General features: G+C 35.8%; 6 protein-coding genes across 6 annotated transcripts; 2 read left to right on the top strand and 4 right to left on the bottom strand.

The window, feature by feature from the left end:
• Nucleotides 1–4,964: 4,964 nt before the first annotated feature.
• On the bottom strand, nt 4,965–5,565 carry LOC106293917 (60S ribosomal protein L39-2). The gene is made up of 3 exons (XM_013729551.1): nt 5,490–5,565; nt 5,302–5,405; nt 4,965–5,213 (listed from the first exon to the last, which is right to left on the bottom strand). The coding sequence occupies exons 1-3, from the start codon at nt 5,490–5,492 to the stop codon at nt 5,165–5,167; spliced, it is 156 nt and encodes a 51-aa protein (XP_013585005.1). The 5' UTR covers nt 5,493–5,565; the 3' UTR covers nt 4,965–5,164.
• Nucleotides 5,566–5,769: 204 nt separating this feature from the next.
• LOC106296001 (eukaryotic translation initiation factor 3 subunit M) lies at nt 5,770–8,229 on the top strand. The gene is made up of 10 exons (XM_013732038.1): nt 5,770–5,962; nt 6,159–6,288; nt 6,376–6,514; nt 6,604–6,816; nt 6,918–7,056; nt 7,144–7,294; nt 7,385–7,494; nt 7,568–7,665; nt 7,752–7,821; nt 7,903–8,229. The coding sequence occupies exons 1-10, from the start codon at nt 5,870–5,872 to the stop codon at nt 8,008–8,010; spliced, it is 1,251 nt and encodes a 416-aa protein (XP_013587492.1). The 5' UTR covers nt 5,770–5,869; the 3' UTR covers nt 8,011–8,229.
• Nucleotides 8,230–8,252: 23 nt separating this feature from the next.
• LOC106296000 (COBRA-like protein 1) lies at nt 8,253–10,502 on the bottom strand. Its single transcript, XM_013732037.1, has 6 exons — nt 10,293–10,502; nt 9,878–9,957; nt 9,348–9,804; nt 9,111–9,267; nt 8,744–9,027; nt 8,253–8,662 (listed from the first exon to the last, which is right to left on the bottom strand). Exons 1-6 carry the CDS (start codon nt 10,384–10,386, stop codon nt 8,361–8,363), a joined length of 1,374 nt encoding a protein of 457 aa, XP_013587491.1. The 5' UTR covers nt 10,387–10,502; the 3' UTR covers nt 8,253–8,360.
• A 410-nt stretch (nt 10,503–10,912) lies between these two features.
• On the bottom strand, nt 10,913–12,439 carry LOC106293074 (uncharacterized protein C9orf85 homolog). Its single transcript, XM_013728747.1, has 7 exons — nt 12,258–12,439; nt 12,037–12,158; nt 11,904–11,956; nt 11,735–11,798; nt 11,592–11,634; nt 11,441–11,488; nt 10,913–11,326 (listed from the first exon to the last, which is right to left on the bottom strand). The coding sequence occupies exons 1-7, from the start codon at nt 12,336–12,338 to the stop codon at nt 11,075–11,077; spliced, it is 663 nt and encodes a 220-aa protein (XP_013584201.1). The 5' UTR covers nt 12,339–12,439; the 3' UTR covers nt 10,913–11,074.
• A 3,948-nt stretch (nt 12,440–16,387) lies between these two features.
• On the top strand, nt 16,388–18,412 carry LOC106343827 (UDP-arabinopyranose mutase 1). The gene is made up of 4 exons (XM_013783153.1): nt 16,388–16,787; nt 17,347–17,597; nt 17,689–17,857; nt 17,925–18,412. Exons 1-4 carry the CDS (start codon nt 16,446–16,448, stop codon nt 18,234–18,236), a joined length of 1,074 nt encoding a protein of 357 aa, XP_013638607.1. The 5' UTR covers nt 16,388–16,445; the 3' UTR covers nt 18,237–18,412.
• A 2,585-nt stretch (nt 18,413–20,997) lies between these two features.
• LOC106292437 (uncharacterized protein At1g04910) lies at nt 20,998–23,713 on the bottom strand. The gene is made up of 8 exons (XM_013728023.1): nt 23,434–23,713; nt 23,296–23,363; nt 23,097–23,185; nt 22,827–22,992; nt 22,264–22,553; nt 21,984–22,188; nt 21,747–21,904; nt 20,998–21,650 (listed from the first exon to the last, which is right to left on the bottom strand). The coding sequence occupies exons 1-8, from the start codon at nt 23,711–23,713 to the stop codon at nt 21,389–21,391; spliced, it is 1,518 nt and encodes a 505-aa protein (XP_013583477.1). The 3' UTR covers nt 20,998–21,388.
• Between the last annotated feature and the right edge of the window lie 2,155 nt (nt 23,714–25,868).

Here is a 25,868-nt window from a genome sequence, read left to right as displayed (position 1 = left end):
AGGCTGAGCGCCGGTGGAGCAAAGGCTGAGCACCGGAGGAGCTGGCCGGAAAGAGGATCGCCGGCTGAGAGAGATTTCTCAGGTGGAGAGCACAATCGTGCTGATAACGTGTTAGAAATATGAGAGAAGTGTTGTTGTGAAAGTTGTGTCTTTCTCATTAGCTCTCACTATCAATATATAGTGGAGGTTCCAAGGGTTTACAACAAAGGAGAGTATCTACACATTTATTACATATTGACCACAAATATCTAGACTTGGTCAAAGCTCATAAATGCTCCGGTTGAATGAGTCTTCATCTTGACTAGTCTTGGACGGATGAAACGAACCGGAGACGGGTGTAGACGGACCGGATAGTCTGGTCGGATGTAAACCTCCTTGATGGTTAATGGCAATCCACGTATCTATATCATGGATTTATAACAATAAAGTCGTCGTCTTATACTTTTTTGTCTTCGTCGAATTAGGGTGTATGTCCCGAGTCTGTACTAATCATAAAAAGCTTGTGGACATATCACGTGCTTTGTTCCGCAATGTGCTGTGAAGAAGGTGGGGTTTATAAATATTATCTATATAATTTATCTTCTTACAAAAATGTTTTTCTTTAACTCGCATGAAACAAATTAATTGATTTGACCTTGGAAGTACCAAGGAATATACTATTACAATATCAAGCGCGTCATCTTTAATGTTTTCTTCTTATACTTTTCAATCTTTCCGTATAAATGTATTTCATTATTTAGTAACAATTTATGATTAACGACTGATTATAGCCTAACATAACACTTTTGAAGCTTCTTGTGAATGGTATTATCGTAACTACACTTCATGCAATTATCGTATGGTTGATTGTCGCTAAAAGTTGTTAACCTAGCGAAGATTAACTTTTCAATGTTTTAGGAACGAGAGAGCCACTATTTTTGGAAAATTTTGCTGTTACTAATTGCTATTTCTACGCCAGCCACAAACTATATATCAAATATCTACATTATATATATATATCATGCTGCATGCATGTCATGTACGTGTAATTATTATTATCAACAATCGATTATACGGCAAATGTGATGATTGAAGAATGATGCATGGATTTAATTGGTGTTTGTGTATATAAAAGTGGTTTATAATTGCATCTAAACAATTTACAGGGTGAACGAAAAAGTCGACAGTGTTGTGAGGATGTTGAAGTTGAATTCTCAATCAAATTGGTAGAATAAATTAGATTGTCGTATGTGTGTATATATATATATATATATATATGATTTATATGGAAATTGTTTTCTTAAAATGATTTTTTTTTAAGATAAGAGTCTGTTGTTAAATACTTTCGTGCAGCTGATGAGATTCGAACGTGAATTTTTTACAAAATGAACTATTTTGATCAGTCAAACATGGACATATATATTTTCCTAAATAAAGAAATTAAATGCACCAAACATTTTTTTTTTTTTGAAAACAATTAACTGCACCAAACATACTTCGCCCGATAAGATGGAATATCTATAATAAATGGAAAATAATAGACAAGTGAAAAAGGAGGAAGGGAACAAAAAGAAAAAAGATAAAAGGGGAACAAAGTCACATGAAGCAATTGGGCAAGTGAGACTTGGTGTTGGGGTTGATGGGGAACCATCTAAGCAAAATACATTTTCAACAATATTTTAGAAATAGCAATTTTGAAATCAATTAAAAAGACCAGTGTGTATTCTTTTACGTTAAGTTTCAATGTCTATTCATCCAGTTCAACTATTGGCACATGATCCCACTTATCATATCCACCATTCAACATTTGTTTAACTTCACCATTAATTTCTGTGGGGTTTCTCTCCTTGATTTTGGATGTCAACATTACATACACATCTTCGCATGGCTATATAATTCCTGCTTGGAAGTTATTGGAAAATGTTAATAAAAAATCTAACGAAGAACAATTCTACGTGAATTTAATAGTACTGGTTTTATTCTGACTATATATTTAAGCCATCATATTTGACTAGGTACTATAATTAATCATCTGGCTTATGGTCATCGATAATTAATATTATTACTTCCGTGATTTTGTATTAATTAGTGAAGCAAAAACTAGTATATTAATTGTAAGAAACGATGAAATATGTCTTTGAATCGATACATCTTTAAACGTCTAGATTGTTAATTAAGCAATGATTCCTTTCTTCATTCATGCTTATAGTTATCTATTACTATAATTCAGTGTCACATGAGACGTCGGATCTAATTTTAGGGAAATCCAAAAACAAAAAGTTATTTCTGTCATCGTTTATCGATCGGTTTTAAGTCGTTGGTTTTGATTATTGATTAACATTACAAAGTATGACATGTTGTATCGTAGTATTCTTTACCAAAAGAAGCATCTGCTAGCTCATAAGAACGTAAAGTTCTAACCGAACATGCGGTAGCTCTTGTTTAGCTACATGATTCCAAGTGTTATGTTTAGTGTTTAGGTGAAATAGATAGAAGTAATTTTAATGATTAAACTGTGATAACTCTTTTAGAATAATTTGTTTTATAGCTTCTTTCATATGCACATGGTCATTTCATTTGCACTTTTACCCATATCAAGTTAATTCATTTGTTGGATATGCTAGCTTTAAAATGTTTCTTGAGTTGTGGTAATCATATGGGCATTTACTTTCACAAATCTAAGACCCATAAAGTAACTAAAAGCTCACAAGTACATGTACCTTGGAGATTAATTTGTTAGATTCTTTGCAGAAAATACATTTTGTTTAACACATGGGCGGGAGAAATAGAACCATAATAATACCGTAAACCATAAAAAATAATAATGCAGAGTTACTTTACAAAATGGGCGTACAATTGCAAAAGATATAGTATGGAACCCATATAAGATAAGAATCATTATGCTTTGTCTGATGCAATCTTTTACTTTCTCGTTTCTTGTATCTTAATATTTAAAATGAGCTCATTTCCTGATGATCTAATATCTATAATGTTTGGTCCCTTGGATATGATCACTTGGTGCGTGCGACTCATGTTAAATTAATAGTTCACTGTTACAAAATAAAGACTATTTTATTGTTTCGTTCACTACACATTGAACATATATATTACATACTTCAGAACCAACAAGGAAACGATTTGCTACAGCTCTAAGAGTTATAGGAATCATAGTTTCCCTTATTAATAGAGTCATCCTGCCCATGAGATCATTTACTTTCAAATAATTTAAGGTCGGTCATATACAAGATTCTTGTACTCTTAAAAAGCAAGAATATTAGACCATGATTAATCCGGGGTTCTTAGAGTAAAATTCTTAGCGGAAGTTAAGAAACGGTTTCTTGACTTTTAATTAAAAAACTAAAAACCAATTCTTAAAGTCTTTATTTAAGAACTGGTTTTTAGTTTTTTTAGTTAAAAATTAAGAAACAATTTTTTAACTTCCGCTAAGAATCATATCCTAAGAACCCCGGGTTAATCATGCTCTAATGGGCGTCCGATGAAAAGTAAAAGAAAGATATTCAAAGGCAGAGTACGATTTGATTTTCACATGTCGTCATTGCCATCTTTCAGCATCACTTAAAAATCTTTAAAGAAGTCAACTAGGGAATCTCATCCGTAGGTTAAAGATCATGATGGGATGTTCGTACATATTCTATCATGATGATCACCCTCGAAGTCATGGGTTCACATAATGGATTAGGTTCTTTTCTGTCACAATTTCCAAAGCAATTGTAACTCTGCTGTAATATTTTATTGTTTCTATTTATTCTAACAAACTAGTGCATATCAAACCCTACTGCTAGAAACTAGTGCATATCAAATCCTAACAGTTGTTCGGGTTGTTTAATGTTTGTTCTCGTTCAAGCTAAAAAACGGCCAAGTGTGTTTCTAATTAGGGTTATCTAAATTTGAATAAGTACTTTTTGATAACTTTGTCTCATGCGGAGCAAAACCTTTTTTAGTCAAGTTTAATTCCTTTAGAGTATATTTAAAGGGAAGTGCCGATCTGGAGTGTTTTGTGTAGACGCTCATAAAACCTCAACCCTTGAGTAGCTGTCCAGGTACTAAATTTCGTATCAAATGAGTACGAAGACCTATGATTAGCTTTTTAGAAAATTTCTAAACGAACAATTTCAACAAAATCTCAATTTCTTATTTTACTAGGTTCAACTCTATGTATTCTTCTATCCGTAGAGTACATTGGATGTAGGCTATAACAAAATTTCTGTCATTCATATTAACAGAGTAGGAAGAATGTTTTTATGTGGTTTAGGAAAAGCTTGAAAGACTTTAATCCGCGAGATCATTATAATTCCAAAGATATGATACTTTTTAACCCAAAGAATAGGAAAAGTTTAATAGACTTTAATCAAAACTTTGAATATATTTTTGTATAGGTATTACCTATAGAAAAAAATGTAAAAATTTGAGTGAGTTATTGGATATTAAATTAATTGGGGGACAGCCACTTTCTAGACTCCTAATAAGTGAGTTTTGATCAAATGAAAACATAGTCCATATTACCAAACTTTCAAAGTCTGAGATAAACAGAAAGCCCATAAGTAATTCAAGAAGAAAAGCCCATAAGTAATTCAAGAAGAAAAGCCCATTATGGATAGCTTTCTTTTTCCAGTTTATTCTCTCGGTGAATAATCCACTCTCACATCTGGTTCTTGACTTCTTGTCTTCCTTGATTTGCGACCAATCGTAAAAGAAGAGAGAAGAGAGATTCTACGAACTACAAAGAGGTAAAGACCAATCCTTTTGACGTGCCTTCTTACCTACGTTTCTGTAATTACTCCGTTATAGAGAAGATTTTCTAAAACATATTTTGAGATTCAAAAGAACTGAATTTTTTTTAATTTCAAAGCTGATAAAACCACCAAAAAAATGTGTTGGATGATAATGGGAACAAGAGAGGCCATCAAATGTGCGGCTAAATCATACTGCGATGGAGTGTAATGTTTGAGATTTATCTGTGAGCATTTTCATAATCCGCTTATGTATTCATCATAAACTAGAAGCAGAGTCAAATCAATAACAAAACGTAATAGAAAGGGTGTAACTTTAGATACTCATAATATATTATTCATGCAGAAGATAAAAACTAAAACTTAAACCACAATTCCGAAAGTAAAATAGCAAAACTCGAACGAATAAGATCATGGCAGCGAGCTCGGATGATCTAGAACCCGAGCTTGGTACGGCGCCAATGCCTACGCTTAGCGTTGTACCTGCGTGAAGAAGAAACAATGGGCTTTTAGTATCAAAGACTCCAACTTTTTTTTTTCTCAAAGGCAAACAAAAACAAAGATGAAGAACCTGATCTTGTTATCGGTACGGAGACGGATCCAGCCAGGGATAGGCCTGTTTTGCCTCATCTTCTTCCCCAGCTTCTTCTTGATTATGAACGTCTTGTGCGACGGCTACAACAGTTTATCGTGATATTAGTCAGGCGAAGACAAAGATAAGAAATATGGAGGAGAAAAGAGTGAACGAGTTATAAGTACCATCTTAAGCTCTCGAACGGTGAACTTGAGCCTTGAGGTGGCAACGGTGATGATCCGGCGGAACACGGCAGCTCTAAAACCCTAATTCCAAATGATAATAATTTGAGGAAGCGAATGGTTTTTATACGCGGTGTAAAGAAAGTAAAGCTCAATCTCGACCGTTTGATTTTTACTTACTGGTTAACTAGCCGTCCGATGCTTAAACCGTTAATTAAGTGAACCCCATCCCGGTTCGGTTTAACTAAACCGGGAAAGATAAAAATGTGGATTAGGGTTTATTTCTTCTCTCTCTGCTCGGCTGCTCAAAGAAGATTATAGTTTCGGTTTTTTTTTGCTCATCAGCGCCGCCGAGAGAAGAGAGCTTAGAGAGCTAAGAAGCTATGACGACGATTGTTCCCACCTCCGAAGAAGATCCATTTCTCTCCGTCGTCCAATTTACTTCCCAGCTAGCCTGGGCTGATGCTGGTCCCGAGGTACAATCTCTAATCTTTTTCGTCTCGATGATCTGATTGGTGAAGCATGAATGGTAGAATCAGTTTGATTTAACTTTGCATTGATGCAATTTGAATAGTTTGTGTAATTTTTCATGATTCTGATGCATAACAAATTCAATTAGTCTAATTTTCTAAGATGTAGTTTGAAATTTTGAAACTTGTGTTGTTTGATTAGGCTGCAGAGCCAGAGATTAGCAGGCTATGTAGAGAGGCTGAGGAATCGATAGTAGCAGGAAAGTGGTTGGAGTTGGCTTCGTTAATGGTTACTTCAGCTGAATTGGTTTCTTCCAAGATGTCTGAGAAAGGTTTGTTTCTCTATTATATTACACAATCCACATCCTTTTTTTTTTGCATTATCAGTAGGTTGATGTTGTTTGTATGTTTTGATTCAGATCTTGAGTGTACCTACACCATCATTTGCAGCCTTGTTAAGAATGCGAATAGCCCTGAAGATGTTCTCGAAACGGTGAAAGCTATCTCTTCTAAGGTTGTTCAACAGCCGAATGACAAGGCTTCACTTCGTTTGAAGATGTATGAAGATTATCTCCAGCTTATATGTTTAATGTTGTGCTTATAAGTTACATGTGTCTTATTTTGGCTACTTTGTCTTTGTTTATTAGCCTCTTCAATCTCTATAACCTCCTGGATCACCCGTATGCTCGTTTCCAAGTGTACATGAAATCTCTCACACTGGCTGTTGAAGGGAAGGTTACTGAGTACGTTGTTCCTTCTTTTAAGAAGATCGATAACTTCTTGAAAGAGTGGAACGTTGACACTAAAGATCAGAGGGAACTCTTCCTTGCCATTGCTAATGTTCTGAGAGAGAACAAAAGGTACTGCAACTTATAACCTGCTCATCAGTCATTCTCTCCCTAGTTTCCTTTTAGTTATAACAACAGTATAAATTCATGATTTTATCTTATCAATATTCCAGCTTGGTAAAAGAATCCCTTAACTTCCTGACGAAGTATCTAGCGACTTTCTCCAATGATGATGCTCAAGTCCTGGGTGAAGCTAAGGAGGAGGCTGTGCGTGCAGTTATTGAATTTGTCAAGGCTTCCAGCATCTTCCAGGTATCATAATTCGTAAAAAGCTTGATGATGTGTAAGATCTATCTTTCTTGTTTTGACATAGCTCTTATAATAATTCTGTGATTGCAGTGTGATTTATTGGACTTGCCGGCCGTAGCACAACTAGAGAAGGATGCTAAGTATGCACCTGTTTACCAGCTGCTAAAGATCTTTCTTACTCAGAGGCTGAATGCTTACAGTGAATTCAAAGCTGCAAATTCAGAATGTCTGCAAAGCTATGGTACTATATTGTATATCCGTTTATGTTTTTTTCCTTCTAAATATTATCTCCGGAGGACCCCTTTCATTTGTGTATCTGCCTGTTTCTTAGGACTTGTCGATGAAGATTGTGTAACGAAGATGAGATTGTTGTCACTAGTGGACTTAGCGTCACATGAATCTGGCAAAATACCTTACACCTCAATTAAAGACACTCTACAGGTAATAACTCAGATAAACATGAAAATTGTAATATCTTCGTTAGGTGCTTACTTTTCCGTGTGTGTGTTTTCAGGTAAAGGAAGAAGAGGTTGAACTATGGATCGTGAAGGCAATAACTGCGAAGCTGATCGATTGTAAGATGGATCAGATGAACCAAGTTGTCATTGTCAGGCAAGTCCTTTCGATTGAAACTTTATACTTATAGATATGTATACGTATGCAAGTTGATAATTTGATGTATGATTTATATCTTTCAGCCGCTGTTCCGAGCGTGAATTCGGGTCAAAGCAATGGCAATCACTTCGAACTAAGCTCGCTACTTGGAGGGTAATTTCAAAACTTCACTTCATTTTTCATACAAAACATCCCCTGTATCTGATTTTTGTTGTTCTTTTCGTGTTGTTTTAGGATAACATTGGAAACGTCATAAGTACAATTGAGTCGAACAAGGTAACCGAGGAAGGCTCTCAGACATCATCATCTGCTGCACCACTTCAAGGCCTGAGTGTTCGTTGAAAAGCTATCAATATTAAACCCTTTTTCATTGCCAGAAGCTCTCAAACCCGACGTTGTAGTTTTAAAAGCTTTTGTTCCTCTCTTGGCATTTGGTTGCAGAGATTTTTTTTTTAGTCTTTGAATATTGTTTTTGTCCCTGAAACAATGTGGAGGAGACTTTTGCTATACTTTATCTATCGCTTAATAACTCATCAATCAAGACTGAGAATACTTTTTCAACTGGATCTTGTGTGAACATGCAATGAAAGACAATAGTTGATTAAAATGTTTAAGACGAGATGCTAAGCTAATGATACTCGCTGATGAGTTTTCCTCAGATCAGTGCAATAAAGTCTACACTAAAATGATTCTTACAACATGCCATGTGAGAAGGCAGTCAGTAACAAGGAGATCGATCCTAGTATTGCTGCAAACCAAGAACTTATAGGCTTGTGTGAGGCGGTATTGGGGAGCCAAGGGTAAGAATCAGGAGGTGGCATCACACAGTTATCTCCATTGAAATAGATTCTTCTAGGGAACGCCCAACCTTTCTCAAGTGTGAAAGCTGATGCTTCTTTCTGGAAAAGTAACTCGGATTGTACATTCCCATAAGGTCCAGCTTGCATCAACAGATCATTGTAGAACTTTACTCCCCAGAGTATCCCTGTATCATCTACACAAACCAATAAACAAAAATCAGGACTGTTAACTTTCTAAGGAAACAAGAACTCTGCAGGTTCTAGATGGTACTTACTTATGGAAGCATAAGGAATCAAGGGCTTGTAGTTGAAGCTGAAAGTCTGAGTGAGGTTATCGAAATTCGGATGCTGCACCACCAGGTTCCACTGAGAATAGTTCATGTTGTAGTTGAAATTTGTGATGGTGACTTTAACTCTCCAGTAGGCTTTGTAGTTAACCTTGACATGCCAGTGGATTCTTACTGGACACATATGGTTTGTACATTGGACCAGAGGCGGTACGTACAAGCTCTTCCCTGTATTTGGAACAACAACAGATGCTATCCTTGGACCTTTTGAGCTGTGGTTGAATCAAAGAAGTATACACCAAAAGATTAAAATAAAAAGTTTAACAGGCTTTTGTGAGCTATGAGAAGAACTTACTCTACACAGTTCCCTGGCTGAGAAGTGTTTCGGCATCCACAAGAGCATGTAGGACAAGGAACTATTGTGCTGTTATAGAAGGATGAAAGAGAGACACAGCAAGTAGGTGTCCTCTGAGCTAAGAACTGTGAGTAAGTGCAAGTTACATTCCAAGTCACTGTCACAAAACAAGAAGAAAAAACACAAACTCAGTTTCAATTTGACTTTTGTTACATTTCAAGAACAGTATTAACTTACTCATTGCTTGTGTGACTCTACGCTTGTCAGTACCAACGAATCTACTAGGTTTCACAATCTTCCCAGGGCCACAAGTGTAGCCAGGTCCAGGAGCCTTTAGAGTGAAGTTCTTCGGCACCCTGACCGTCTTATTAGTGGTTCCAGCTTGTCCAACAGTGAGCTGGAAAGAGGAAACGGCAGTTGCTGGATCTTGAGCCCACGAGTTTATCACACCGCCTCTACAACAGTTAGCAACTTGTTGATTGTAAGGCATTCCGGGCAAGAGATCAACAACGGAAGGTGTTTTCTTGCAGCAATGAGGAATGGTTCCTTTGAATTTTGAGCAGTCCCCTTGCTCTGTTGTCTGTCCTCCATTCATTCCCCATATGACCTCTCTCTTTGCCCATGACCATCCAAGGGTCCAGCCTGGTGCTTGGATGTGTCGATATTGCTGGAAGTTATACAGCGTTACAGTCGCCTGCACCGTGGAACAAATAACACAATCAAGATTCAAGATATGTTGATGATAATGTGTGTGTGTTTATACATACCACATAGCCATCTCCGGTCCAGGTTATGATGTCCCATTTGATGGTGATGTTCCCACTTGGGTCCAAAGGATCATAAGCATCTGAAAAACCCCCAAAAGCAACATCATGACCAAGCAATAATTGACGCTTTTTTTTGTTTTTATGCTTTAAAGTTTATCTTTCTAATTTCCATAACAGAGCATTAGAGATGAAATGTCATTAAGAAAAACTATTCAATAGCTCTCTTTCTATATGCATCTAAAAGCTTATACAACTCAAACAAACACAAGCTTCCTGCAATGTCAATTAAAAAAGACCCCCAGAACGAAAGTTGCACTTAGACTCAGAGATGAAAGAAAACGCTAGAAAGTAAACTCTAAACTGAATAGTAAAACAGCGAAAAAGTTGGATAAAGATGGAATCTTTAACGGCTTACCTGCAGGAGTGTAACCAGAGAAAGAAACTAGAAAGACTATAGAAACTCCGAGCTTGAAGACGATTGAAGAAGAAGAAGAACACAAGAACCCCATTTTTTTTTTCTTAAGAGAAAGAGAGAGAGAGAGAGAAACTCTTCGCCTTCTTTAGCCTTAACTTCTGACAAGTGACAAGTGACAACACAGGGACGAAGAATCTCGGTGTAATATAGACTTTTAAGGCAAAAAGAAAAGCTTAGGAGATAAGTCAAATTGATTAGCAACCATGAAAAAAGATTATACTACTAGATTTTAATTAGAAACAAGTAATGACCAATTAACTTCGAAGTCTTTGTAATTAATCTTTGAAATTATAAAGGCTCATAAGTGTTGTTCATTGAGAATGGAGAAGTCCAGCTTTTCGCAGAGATTAATGAAAAGCCAAAAAGAAAGTTGCTTTAGTGGGAGATGTGATATGCCAAGTGTAATAATGTGCCTTAATGCACACGTATTTATGCCACTTAGCCTGCAATTCTTTTCTAATTTCAAACATTCTGATTCACATTTATTATTGTTCAGTGAATCCAAAGACTTTTGAGAATCTCCAGACAGTGTCATACACGTTGCTGTTAAACTGGGCCGATAAGGAAAAACACAAGGCCCGTTTCAAGTTCAGCCCAATACATTATAGCCATGGAATGCAGGTAACAAAGTAAAAGTTTATCAAAACATTAAAAGGATAACCAGTTTTGCAAAATCTCACAAGCCTCTATCAAAATTGACAGAAGTACAACCAAAGTTACATTCACTTCTGCACTTCTTCATGCTCATCATCATCACCACTGTGATCCTCGTCCAATTCAGGTTCACTAGCAACATCATCTTCATCTTCATCTTCATCGTCAACAACATGGCCATGACCAATAATCCCGCTAACTCTTCCAGACTTGTTTGCATATTCTTCAAGAGATGTTGATGGAAACACATCACCAACCTTGCTGCTATCGCTCCTCGTTGCTTCTTCATCTGATTTCTTCGGGTTGCTATCTTTGTTCATCTGTGTCACGCCAAAAACACACACAACTTTAAGGCCTCACGCACACTCTACAAAGTAAAATAAACACATCATACATGTTTGGAAACACAGATAGTTAAAACTACAGAAGCTTACAGCACGCAAAAGCGTCCTTCGATCTCTTTCCCTAGCATTCTTGATAGTCTGCAACACATTAACCAAGTTTTAATTTCGAAACCCCCTAAAGCTTCTTTTAAGCTCCAATAAGAAGGAAATGAGCGTTGTGCTAAATACTATATAGACAAACCTCATCGAGCAGCTTCTGTTCAGCTTCTACTTCATATATATCCCTGAGAAACAAACAAACAATTACCTTGAAGCTCACGATATAAATAAAGGCAGCATCTAGCAGAAGCAAAAGAAAGACTTTATTCAGTAAATCAAAATTACCTTCCCATGATTTGCTCAGAAGAAGAGTAACACTTGGCACACACTTTCTGCTCCTTGGCACAACCTGTTATCAGAATTTCACTAAAACACATCAAAACCGAGATACCTAACTAATGTCATGGGAAGGTAATATGCTTGTGAGAGAGAGAGAGAGAAACAGAAGACTAACCAGTGCATAACTTGTGATATGCTTGACGAACATTACGCTTTAAACACTTCTGACTGCACCAAAGGAATAAAAATTGAATCTTTCAAATTTTATCGACAGAGAAACAATCAAATACAGTGAAACGAGATCATACCATTTGGCGGGTTCGGTTAGCTTTTTGTATTTGCCGTATTTGCGTTTCCAAGCGATCTGCTCCCGACAGCGATGGCAAACTCCCGTTATCTCCGACAGCGGTCTGAATCTCCCGCCCACTTCCTAAAAAAAAAATCATAAATTTCCGACAATAAGATCAATTGTTTTACCTTAAAAGTATTCAATGGATTTCGTTAGAACGAGCAGAGAAAAATTGTTTACGGTTTCGTTGATCTTCACGCCGGCGTTGGGTACCCACGCGAATTTGTTCTGATGCTTCGGTGGTCCTTGCCGTGAGCCCATCTCTTACTTCTTCTTCTCTGTCAAAATCAGAGCTCGGAAGCGCGCGAGTAAACGAATGAACAGAGTAAATGATTCAATCAGTAAGACGGCGAGCCAAGGGAAGAAGAGGAAACAATTAGGGTTTTTTGTCTTAAGTCCATTGGGCCCTTTTGAATGCCGATTATGGCATGACTTTCATGATGGGCTGCTAATCTATTAATTTAAAGCCCATGTATATCAGTAACATATTTATTTTATTTTCTCTCTATTCGGTTTATGCATGTGTTTTCTATAAACTTCCCAAAACTATTAGTAAAAGTTTTAGTTTGTTTGGTTTTGGCCTTAACACTTTTCCGATATGTAAAAGGAAGACTGATATGCTTGGTTATATGGATTTGTCTAGATGACTTCTTTCCTTTTGTTTCGTCCAGTTTGGATGTTTCAACATTTTTATATTTGTATAATCATCACATGTTCATGCTCATGTAATGTTAATGGATAAGAAAAAAAAGAAGAACATTTGCACCAAAAAAAAAAAGAAGAACTCTTACGTTTTTTCACGATGCATGTAATGACTATACGCATCGTGCATCGACGAGCGCCCCACGACGTTTACTCCATTCATTTAATATTTATTGAGATGTAATCAAAAGATCAATGATGGTTGTTGATAATACTAATGTTGTCCGTTAAAAGCTATGGAATTTTATAACATCCAACGTATAATATACAGAATTAGTGAGCAGTTATTATCCGTGTGTATTTTATTATGGTCGTGCTTGAAATATTTCAATTTCGTCTAAAACACTAAAAGGAATGTCAAGATCAGAAGATAATTTGTATAATTTTCCCACATGGGAATGTTCCGTCGTTAAGTAAAGTAGAATAACGTTAACGATCTACGTTAATTAATTTGCATCCTGATGAACACCTTTATTGATGTTACACTCCGCTCAAAATGTATTAACTATTGTTAGGTTTTCTATCTACCATCTTTTAATTCGCAATCGCACACACCACTTTTCTTGTTTGTTTTTTAAAAACGCACACATGCCACTAAATACATTTACGAAATCAAGTAGGAAAAAAATATAAACCGAAACTAATTAAATTGTTAGGTAAAATATCTCCTTTATAGCGTTAGCCAAACCTACTAACGTAGTAACTACGTTAAACTTCTAAAATAAGTACAAATTTTTTAACCACAAACACTTAATTAAGATACCACTAGTTTAACTTAATATGTTATTATCGTAATGAGAACAATATAACAGTATTAGTTCAAAAAAAAAAAAACAATATAACAGTATTGATATCTAACAATTTTTTTAAAAAAGAAGAACTTTTGCACCCAAAAAAGAAGAAGAAGAACTCTTACGTTTTTTTCACGATGCACGACGTTACTCCATTCATTTAATGTTTATTGAGATGCAATTTCGCTTCATTTTTTCTTTCTAAATGGAGTAAAATTGAAAATAGAATAAGGATTGGTCCAACCCAACTCCAAATCTTATTTCATAATAGAGTTTGCTCCATAAATGAAGTAATTTATTTTTTGTTTGTTCATCACTCCGTAATACAGTAGGATTAGAGTATTTTTACTCTATTTTTACTTTTAATCCATTTTGGAAAAAAAATGGAATATTACATTGGAGATGCTCTAAGCAAAAGATCAATGATGGTTGTTGAAAATACTAATGTTGTCCGTTAAAAGCTATGGAATTTTATAACATCCAACGTATAATATACCGAATTAGTGACTAGTGAGCAGTTATTATCCGTGTGTATTTTATTATGGTCGTGCTTGAAATATTTCAATTTCGTCTAAAACACTAAAAGGAATGTGAAGATCAGAAGATAATTTGTATAACTTTCCCACATGGGATGGGAATGTTCCTTCGTTAAGTAAAGTAGAATAACGTTGACTACCAGCTTCTCGTTTGATGTATGGACTCCGTTTGGCCAACTCATTAATCACATCGGGCCTGGAGGTCCACGGGCACTGCGTGTGAGAAAGGATGCTATGGTGGCAGATGTTATCAACGAAACATCCTAGCTGCTCCCTCATCCACGCTCCCAAAAGGAAGTACTTCTTCACACTCATTTAACTACTCTTCCTCTTCCTTTACAAAATAACATTGATGATGTGTTTGAATGGAGAGCTGCTGATTATCCTTTGAATGTGTTTAATTCTAAAGCTACTTGGGAGGTGCTGAGGCCGAGACAACCTGTCCAAGATTGGCATGATGTGGTCTGGTTCAATGGGGCTGTTCCGAAACATGCTTTCACGATGTGGGTGGCTAACTATGACCGGCTTCCGACTTGTTCAAGACTGGCTTCTTGGGGGATGGCGATTCCGACTGTGTGCCCTCTTTGTGCCTCTCTTCCTGAAACTCAAGACCACCTTTTCCTATCGTGTCGCTACAGCTACGACGTCTGGTCCTTAGTGTTTACTCGTTGCAATCCTCCTCACCAGAGGATAGCGAACTGGCCCGAACTGCTTTCTTGGATCCGAACGACGCAATCAAGGAGGATGCTACTACTCAAAAAGCTTGCAGTACAAGCAGTTGTTTTTCACCTTTGGAAACATAGGAACAATTTAATTCACAACAATATCTCTGTGCCTCATTCAATTGTTTTCAAAGCCATTGATAGGGAGCTGAGGAACATCATCTCCTCTAGGAGATCCATCAAGCAATTCAAACGTCTGATGGTTTTGTGGATTCGATAAGCTGCTGCGGTTTAAGCTTTCCAATGGTTTGGATGTTGTTGGTCCATCTTGTTTTTATTCTTTTTTGCCAAGATGTATCAAACCTAAGATCTTGTTTTTGTAAAATCTTTTCTTTCATTTATATGATATTTACAATTTAGCAAAAAAAAAAAAGAATAACGTTAACGATCTACGTTAATTAATTTGCATCCTAATGAACACCTTTATTGATGTTACACTTCGGTCAAAATGTATTAACTATTGTTAGGTTTTCTATCTACCATCTTTTAATTCGCAATCGCACACACCACTTTTCTTGTTTGTTTGTTTGTTATAAACGCACACATGCCACTAAATACATTTATGAAATCAAGTAGGAAAAAGTTATAAACCGAAACTAATTAAATTGTTAGGTAAAATATCTCCTTTATAGCGTTAGCCAAACCTACTAACGTAGTAACCACGTTAAACTTCTAAAATAAGTACAAATTTTTTAACCACAAACACTTAATTAGGATACCACTAGTTTAACTTAATATCTGATCCCGAAAATAAAATTTTCTAGAGTATACACGCTTATTAAGAATTTAATAAATGTTTATAATTTAGTTTACTTTTTACTTTATTATACATTTTCCAATAACTATCCACTAATAAAATTTAATCAATTCAAATATTCTCAATTAATGTTTCTCAAAAGTATAAAAAAGTACCTTAACAATATAGAAAATCTATCTCTGTGGAACAAGAAAAAAACTTAAAACATCTTATTTTCGGAAACAGAGGTAGTATGTTATTATTATCGTAATGAGAACAATATAACAGTATTGCTTCGTATATAACAATTTTTTTAAAAAAGTTTTGTAATGATTATCTCATCGTGTTGTAAATTCTTGGTTTTGCCAAGAGATGTAATCACTAAGTTTTATAAACAAAATTTATTTGAATTTTTGTGATTTTTTAGTAAAATATCTGAGTTTCTACAAGTATTATTACCGGTGAAAGGTAAATCAATTGACTGAAACTTCAAACTACAGAGCTCTAATAAAAATTAATAAATTTAAGAAATGTATGTGTAAGTGTATACAAATTGATTCAACAGCAGATAAATAATAAGATTCTATTTTTGGAAATCAATTAATTTTATAATGTGAATTTACAAACGAACAAAGACAAATTAATTCCCCATAGAATACGGACAATTAAGAGACAAAATAGAAAAGTCTTCAGTTTCTCACCAAAACAAGGGTAAAATTCTTTTGACCTGTTAGAACGAGTCTTTATCGACCACGTGTTAACCTTCACACGTCCCACAAATACATCGCACATGCCGGATCTGTTATAAAACTAACAACGACGCTCTCAAGTTCATCTCAGTTTCAAACAACGCCTCTCTCTTCTCCTTGTCCAATTCAATCATGGTTGAACCGGCGAATACCGTTGGAATCCCGTTGAACCACACTGCGCTGTTGAAGGATGAGCTCGACATCGTGATCCCGACGATCCGCAACCTCGACTTCCTCGAGATGTGGAGGCCATTTCTCCAGCCTTACCATCTCATCATCGTCCAAGACGGAGATCCTTCCAAGACCATTGCTGTCCCCGAAGGGTTCGATTACGAGCTCTACAACAGGAACGACATCAACCGTATCCTCGGTCCGAAAGCTTCATGCATTTCCTTCAAGGACTCTGCGTGTCGCTGCTTCGGCTACATGGTGTCTAAGAAGAAGTACATCTTCACTATTGACGACGATTGCTTCGTAAGTTTCCCACAATTCTCAAAGTTTACTCCTTTTTTTTTTGGTGCTGTAAAAAAAAAAAACCAACTTTTTTTTTTGGTCGTTCTGTTTTGTCTGAATCTGTAGATCTGCTCTCAGGTTATGTCTTAAGGATTGTGTTGTGTCTATGCGAGATCTGGTTACAGTGTCGGTACATTTAACAGATCTCAAAATTTTGAATTTTGACATAGATCTATAGATTCATATGCTCTGATTGTGATCGATCTGTTTTTTGTCTGAACTTCAATTGTATAGTCTAACTCAGTGATCATGATCTCTTATGTTTTGGTGATTCTAGTGATGACATTGTTGTTGGATCAATCTATCTTAATGTCGTAACAGTTTAAGTTCACAAGAATCTTGCATGTCATTCTCCTGAAACACTTTAAGGAACCGTGGGGCTTGTGTCCAAGAATTGATTTTTTCAGTTACGCCATGAGTGTAGCATTGATGTTGCTGTCATAATGTTAATGTGGTGGTTTGAATAATGTTTTGTTAATTTTTAATATATTATTGTGTTTGTTGTCATGTGTTTATATAGGTTGCCAAGGATCCATCTGGAAAAGCAGTGAACGCACTTGAGCAACACATCAAGAACCTTCTCTGCCCATCCTCTCCGTTTTTCTTCAACACCTTGTACGATCCCTACCGTGAAGGTGCTGACTTCGTCCGTGGATACCCTTTCAGTCTCCGTGAGGGTGTTTCCACTGCTGTGTCGCACGGTCTCTGGCTCAACATCCCTGATTACGACGCCCCAACTCAACTCGTCAAGCCTAAGGAAAGAAACACAAGGTACTACTACTACTTTTACCATCTTTTTTTTTCCTACATTTTTTCGATATTTTAATTAGCTAATAATGCTTACATGGCCATCACTGTGAAGGTATGTGGATGCTGTCATGACCATCCCAAAGGGAACACTTTTCCCAATGTGTGGCATGAACTTGGCCTTTGACCGTGATCTCATTGGCCCAGCTATGTACTTTGGTCTCATGGGTGATGGTCAGCCCATTGGTCGCTACGACGATATGTGGGCTGGATGGTGTGTCAAGGTACTTACTTACTTCCCCACTCTCCTACATAGTTTTTGCGGTTTCTTAATGGTCTGTATTTTTGCAGGTGATCTGTGACCATTTGGGATTGGGAGTGAAGACGGGTCTTCCCTACATATACCACAGCAAGGCAAGCAACCCGTTTGTGAACCTGAAGAAAGAGTACAAAGGAATTTTCTGGCAGGAGGACATTATTCCTTTCTTCCAGAGCGCAAAGCTCTCGAAAGAAGCTGTGACGGTTCAACAATGCTACTTGGAGCTGTCAAAGTTGGTGAAGGAGAAGCTTAGCCCCATTGATCCTTACTTTGACAAGCTTGCTGATGCTATGGTCACTTGGATTGAAGCTTGGGATGAGCTTAACCCGGCCACTAAAGCTTGAGCACACCGCAGTTTTGGTTTTTTTAGCTCAAACCTATCATCATCTATCTTCCTCCCTTCCTTCCCTGTTTTGTTTTATCTCATTTTCCGGCGATTCTTCAGTTAAGTCGCCGGAGTTTATTAAAATAGTGATGATGGTGTAGTTCTATTTAAGATCCGAGACAAATCTTCCTCTGAGCTTTTTGTCTTTGTTTCAATAATAAAATCATATAGTATTCCTTTAGTCTGGTGTTATAGTCTGCTTCCTAATTTGTTGACAAGAAAGTTTGAATATGAATTGATACTAAACCAAGGCTTAAACTATGCTTGATATTAGTTGACTTGAGCTCAGTTGCTTAGGAGCAGTGGTCTCCACCATATGTTTAGCAAAGTTCAGCAACATGACTAAAAATGTGCCTATAATAATGGGCCTCTAAGTATTTGAATGCCCCACTAGGCACCATAAGCCCAGATATTGGATTTCTCATCTAGTAATCCTTTTTCTAAAATATTTATGAATCTTTTACACCAATTTTCCAAGTAAAACCCCAAAAATTTAACGTTTTTTTTGTTTAAACTTTAAAGTGGCATCCACACCTACGACTACGACAAAGCCACAAGGATTGAATCGGAGGACCCGCCCTCGTGTCTCAAAAAGAATATAGTATCAAATTCTTCGTAAACATAAAAACTAATATAGTAGACTTTTTGGCTCAAATTTAGCTAAGTATACACACACAAAGCATTTTTAGCAAATCCATGGTTAAAAAAGATTTTTGGAATTATAAAAGGGCTTCATTTAGAAACCCCAAGCAATAAGCAAATGTATAACATTAACTTAAACTACTTTTTTTCTTTTGCTAAAGAAAGGTAATGTCAAAATATTAACTCAAACTACTTGTACTTTAGGGCACTTAAACTCATGAAAGCTTCTCCATGCCATGCCTCCTCGATTTCTTCAAGAATATTTTTGTCCTTTCGGTTTATATACTCCATGTCGGTACCAACTTTCTTGACCACTAATAGCAGTTTCTCGTTAAATCTCTTGTGTTTAAAATAATTAATAAAAAAACTGAAAAAGAGAGAAAAAGTGTTAAATGCTCAGAATCGTCTCTCCGGGAAAAGACTTTGAAGTACTTTTTATCTATATGTTCTTTTAATTGGTCTAACCCTCTTTTATGTTTAAGAAATTAAAATAAATATCTAAAGATACTCTCTTAAAAATATGGACCGATGCTAATGCTCTAAGTTCTTTATTTTCTATTTTCCCATTCGGAAATATGGATGTTTGATCTACATAAATTTACAATATTCCTTTTATTTTATTTTTTTGACAAAATTTTACAATATTTCATTCCTATATATATAAAGTTATTTTCATAAGAAAAGGTTGATACACAAGACAAGTTGAGTATATTATAGCTAGTATCCTATCTGAATGAAATAATATAATCTGAACTGTATGATCGTTTGGCGCTAGAGCTGTGAGACAATCGCAAGACTCAATTACCAAAGTATCGTGAAACCAGCTTATTTGGATAGAGATGGCAAAAAAATTGTTGAGTTATTTACTTTGATAATTAAAAAAAAAATGGTTTGACCTATACATCGTTCAAATGTATACTGCTGGAACATTTTATTTATTTCACACTAGCATTAACAATTACCGATGATGAGTGTGCCTTTTTCCGGTTTAAATTTTTTTTATACATAAGTATAGACAGATAACTCTTATAAATGAGCTTCACTCACATCAACTAAAATACTAATCGCTTCCTTAATATTGTCAAAGGCAAACGACATGAAGAACACAAACGCAAAGTTAATCACACTCGTTGTAGGGTTTCTCGTCCTCATGATGATGATGAATCTTCATCATGCGCTTCAAGGTCTGTACATGACAAACTCTTAGTTTTCTCCTCTGTTTTTTTTCTCTTCTTATTAGATCATCTTCATGTGTGTCTACATATATCTTTAGGAGATGTTAAATGTGTCTGTGGCGTCCCTTCCTAATGATGAAGATGATATATGTAGCTAGGTTTTATATAATGTGTGTTCTGTATATATATTTGTGCGTTGTTTGTTATGACGATGGTAATCATCTATTTATGTGTGTGTGTATGTCTGTGTGTATTGATGTCTACAATACATCATGCATGTGTTTGTCTTCTCAGTATACCTAAGCGTATGAGTACATAACCATGTGATGCTGATGATGTTGTAGTCTTTGAGAACTTACAGGTGGAAACATAGATGTAGGTGGATCCAAATATGAAGATTATGGTCTTATGGTGAGCCGAAGTGAACCTCTCTTGATGGGACGAAAGGTACACATGCACATTAATCAATAGCTACAATATCTTATTGTTAATTGTGAAAATATAGTCGTGAAAAATACAAATATGAGTGAGGAAGATTCATATAAGCATGTTTCCTTATATATAATCATATATGTTTTCTGGCAGTTAAAAAGTTCAAAACCTATCGAGTCTGGAACAAAGAAAAGATCAACAAAAGGTTACCGTCAACAGATTCAGCAAAAGAGATCGATAATCTAATGAGAGGCGATTATTCTTCACGTATGAAAGGAAGGAAAAGGAGCCCAATCCATAATTGATGGTCATTTAAGTAGTTTAAGAAACTTAATTAGAAGTTCATTATGTGAGAAGACAACGTTAACCAGGCCTATATATGTATATATAAAAATATATGCTTTTTAAAAATAATGTTTTGTTACCCTTTTATTTTGCTTCAAACTATGTATTCCCTTACTTTAGCTCATATATTAGAAGGCTCATATATTAGAATAGAGACTGTAACATTTTTTTTGTAAAATGCATAATGAGGGGACTTCTACATATGATACTAGAATAGAAACTGTAACATTTGTTGCTAAAAAAGGCTCATATATTATAATAGAAACTGTAACATTTGTTTGTAAAATGCATAATGAGATGACTTCTACATATCATACTATCTTGTGGGTAAAGCATTTATTTTCTTACACTTCCCTCAAAACATTGATAGCTCTTCAGAAAGTCGCTGTACACCAAAGAACCTCAAATAACGTCTCATTGGGGGTGATTGGTCACCTTTTAAACCCCATCTTCCAGATTGATATACAATCCAAAGATCTCGGCTCCAAGATCTCCATCGACAATGGTGTGGATCAGATCACATTGTTTCTTTAAGTGAAGTGCCATTACTCTCACGTAATAGCTGAAGACATTCATATGGATTAGCATAGAAGTAGTTTTCTTCTTTAGGTTTACTCGGAATCACAAGCCGCTTCTTGGGACCTCCCATTCTTGTACCGTGAGAGGCCTTCAGCCTGGTCGAAAACACTTCCCAGCTCAACAGTCCTTCATAGTATTCATCTATTAGATCAACCAAGAACTTCCTCTTTAGCTCAATCGTTTTCTTGAACCCCAAGAACCTGAGGATGAGGAATTAAGTGCATATATTAGTCATTGATAAAAGAAACATTATATTTTCTTTAGAGTACAACAGTGATAAATTGATAATGATTCACCTGCGATGACCTTCCACAACTTTGGCCATGTTCCCATAATAAGTAGGAACGAATATATCACTTTCTAGAGCGATGAGATAATCAAGAGCAGCCATTTGAGAAGAACGGTTCTGACAGAAACTCAGATCAGACGAATCCAGCAGAGTTTCTTTCCTGACCTGGTTTCATCATCAAAGATCATCATCAGTTACGTACTGACACTATTGAGTGAACCTTTCAGACTTTTTTGATACTAACCACATTTGGAAAAACATCTGTTAAAGCCTTTAACCGTCTTCTACCACCGTATATCTCTCCAGCCGCTATGTAAATCTGAACGTTACGGTCAATGCCCAATGCGGATAGTGTAAGAGCTGTTTCTTCCGGAGTTAATGGGCAAAGACCTTCTTTCCTCTTCAACTCGGAGTTTATTACTTTCTCTTTCCACCATGGATAAGCATATCTAAGCAATGAAAAAATAATGATTACATCAAGATCAAGATGAGATGATACAATTCTTGAGATGGTCTTGGCTAACCTCATTCTTGTGAGCTCTTCCTCTTCGTAGCGGTTGCAACCGTGAGAGCAACCAGAGAATGCCAACATGTCCATTTCGTATCTGAGATGGAGAACCAGAAAGGGACCTTTCTCCCTCAGAATCTTGACTACTCTTCTACCTAGTTCCTCAATCTTTGGAGTGAACCTAAGCCCGTTGAAATTTACTCTGCATCTCAGCTTCTGAACCTCGACAGGAAGTTCGTTATTGGCAAGTCGAGTATCTGTTTTGTTCAGTTGTAAGACCTTGTGCTTCTTCACCAACGGAAGAATCTGTTTCCAAAGGATCAAGTACAAGAAGCTATGAGAAAGAAACCACTTGGGTATATAGAAGACAAGTGTTCTAAGAACCGGTCAAACCGGGTTTGAACGAAACATTTGTTTTAATTTTTAAAAAATCGGTCTAGTAGTTCAAAAAATCGAACATGTTGGACCATAATTCTCTCTAAGACGCCTAACTACCGCCTAATGATTTTTTGAACACTGTAGAAGACTAATCATATAAAATTTATATTATTGAACTCCTAGTGTGACCGAGGAAAGAACCTGGTCTTGGTAGTAGGACATGTTAGACCAGCTAACAGGAGGCATGGTGTGGTACACACCGAGCTCGACCCTTCTCCTAAGCCTTGGAGGAACCGCTTTGAGTATACGAACCTCATCTCTCAAACAAGTTATGAAGTGGTCCACATCAAATATGTCTTTGAATTCACTGTCAACATGAGAATCCGATCAATAACTTTAAGAGAGGTTATCAATTATGAAAAATAAGTAATTCAGAAAGAAGCTCTGAGTGAAATGGATGGAAATGATAACCTAGGATCATTCCAGAAAGAGGCCTTGTCAAGCTCTGGGACAATAAGTGTGACATTCATGTACCTTGCAATAGTGACCATATCACATATCTGAAAAAAAGAAAGCAGAGTTCAAAAGTCATATCTAAGTATTAAGAAATGTAAATTCATTTTTGATAAGGATCCTTTGACAAAGCAAACAGATTAGTTCTGATGTTTACCGCAGCTCGCATTTGGTTGAGTCCTCCATTGCAAGAAACCATAAGATAACCATTGTTCTGATATATCCCTGAGTGAAAACAAAGAGTACACAAAGGTATAAACATTGGTATAAGTAACCAGAAAGAAAACATGCTTACTTTTAGGAGGGAGGGCTATTTTCATTGGAAGAGAAGCCATTTCTTGTGCAGCCATTGGGAACTCATGGTGGCTGAGCCAACAAGGCCAGCCTTTCAGCAACCTTGGTCCCCACATCCCACCCAAAGCAACCAAATGAACAAAACAACTCCATATCAGCAATATGGTCATAACCCGAATCATCCATAGGCTCATACGAGACCTGGAAACCAAGGAGTTCTTGAACTTGTCAATCTTGGTTTCTCCTAGAAACTTAACCTTCATCTCTAAGAGGTGGTTCATCAAATAGATTCCACGCTTTAAGTCTCTATAAGAAGACTAATCAGATCATTAAGTCAAGGTAAGTGTAATCATCACCACGCAAAACCAGGGGAAACATTTATTATTATTACTCCTCGAAAAAATCAAGAATCTCTCTCACTCAAGTCAACCACAATTTCCGGATTAACACGACCGCATTCTCATAATCTCTGAGTTTATGAACCGACAATTCTCAACGCATTAACAATCTCACCAACCAAAAACAGATCTCAAGTTCTATGAGAAAACTCTCCAAATTACAAGGAAACTAATGCAATGGCCATCCTTGGAGCTAAAAGTAAGTAAAGCAGCAATCAAAACTGAAGAAAAGGAGGAGACAGAGTTGCTTGAGAGAGAATGCTTGTTGATATTGTCGACGAGATTCTTTCTTGAACCAGATCCGGTTGGTGATCACCGGAAACTGAACCGAAGCTAGTCAAAGAGATTGGGAGGAAAGAAGAGGAAGATTGAGACAAGAATGTGGCAAAAGATAATTTGTCTTTTTGATATCTTTTATTTTGTCGGTAGTCTTTTTGTTTGTTTGTGACCGTTCTGTGTTAACAGTTGAAGCCATTGTTAAATATCATATAGCTTCTTCATCATATAATCTATGAAGGAAACAAAAATCTTCAAGTTGCATTCGTTTCCTTTTTAGCCAACTAATTGTACAGATTATGGTAAGTAAATTATCTATATATATCAACGATAAGATACTTCGCTGAGTTAATCTTTGTCTTATAAGTTTATGTTTTATATGATACGAATAAAGAATACTCCGTAAGTTTCTAAACAAGTGTCACATTTTTCGCACAGACTAAAAAAGTTAGTGAAATATATGTAAATTGTTATTAATTACACATCTCTGACCAATAGTATTTGAGATAAATAAAATTATTTATAAAATCAATGCAATTTTCGGTTGAAAGTAAATATAATTTGCATTGAAATTGTAAAGTGACATTTTTTTTGTGTAACAAAAAAAAAATGTTAGAATGACTCTAAACAGGCGGAGTATAAACATGGGTGTCATCTCAATATTTCTTTCCCTTTCTAAAAATATTTTGTTTACTTCTGAACAAAGAATTCAAAATTTTATATTGTAGTTAGCATTATAACAGTTGTATTATGCATGAATATATGAGCTGCAGTTGGAATCATAATATTAATTAACAATGCATTGACGGAAAATATGATTTAAAGATGTTTAATGACTAAGGGCATTCATGACCTGAATTCAACTTTACGTGTACGTTGCATGGTTGATACACTGATATGTAAGTGTATTGGTTGAAGAGAGTCAACCTTCAAATCAATTAGTTAATTATATTCTAATCACCAAATCCATGATTTGTATTTTAGTAGTAGGAGTATTTATTAAGATATTAAGTAACAATTTTTTTCTTCATAAATTAACCTCATCGATCAACAAGTCTTTTTTTTTTTTTTTTTGAGTGAAACAACAAGTCTTTTCTTAATGAAACGATTGAAGTATTCTGCCTATCTTTTTTTTCTTCTAATGCCTAACTTAAGTACATGTACATAGACGATAAAATAATATTTCTTCATTTATTCTTGATAATCTTAAGAATCTATAAATTGTTGTATATTGATTCGTTATTCTCATGAGTGACCACCAAGTTACTTAAACCATAGTATATAGTTTGCTTATATTTTTGCTCATATTTATGATTGTCTTTTGATATTCTTAAATAATTAATTCTGAATGTTTTCAAATCTCAAAAACGTAGGTTCCACAAAATACTAACCTACATTGTCACTATAAGCTATCAGTTTTCATTCTAATTACAACTAGATACATCTTACCCGAATCCTTCCATTCATGCATATATATGGATTATGGATAAAATTCAGCAAACTCCAAATAGTTTTACTTCACGTGAGCTATGTTTTATAATATACGTTTCACCAGAATTTCTACTGTGGAAAAAATAATAGATATATAAATTAGACCTTAACATAGTTAATATGAAAATTGAGAAAATTCATCAAAATAGAGTTAAAGGACAAAATGCCCGTGACCAAGAGAGTTGCTTGCTTCGTTTGTATTTTACTATCTTCTCAAGCTACAATTATAGAAACGTCACGGTCCACACACATATACACATAACCACATTTT

Source organism: Brassica oleracea, chromosome C5 (assembly GCF_000695525.1).
Source record: "Brassica oleracea var. oleracea cultivar TO1000 chromosome C5, BOL, whole genome shotgun sequence".
Taxonomy (NCBI): Eukaryota; Viridiplantae; Streptophyta; class Magnoliopsida; order Brassicales; family Brassicaceae; genus Brassica; species Brassica oleracea.
The sequence above is the reverse complement of the archived record's forward strand: the minus strand, read 5'-3'. Positions and strand labels throughout refer to the sequence as shown.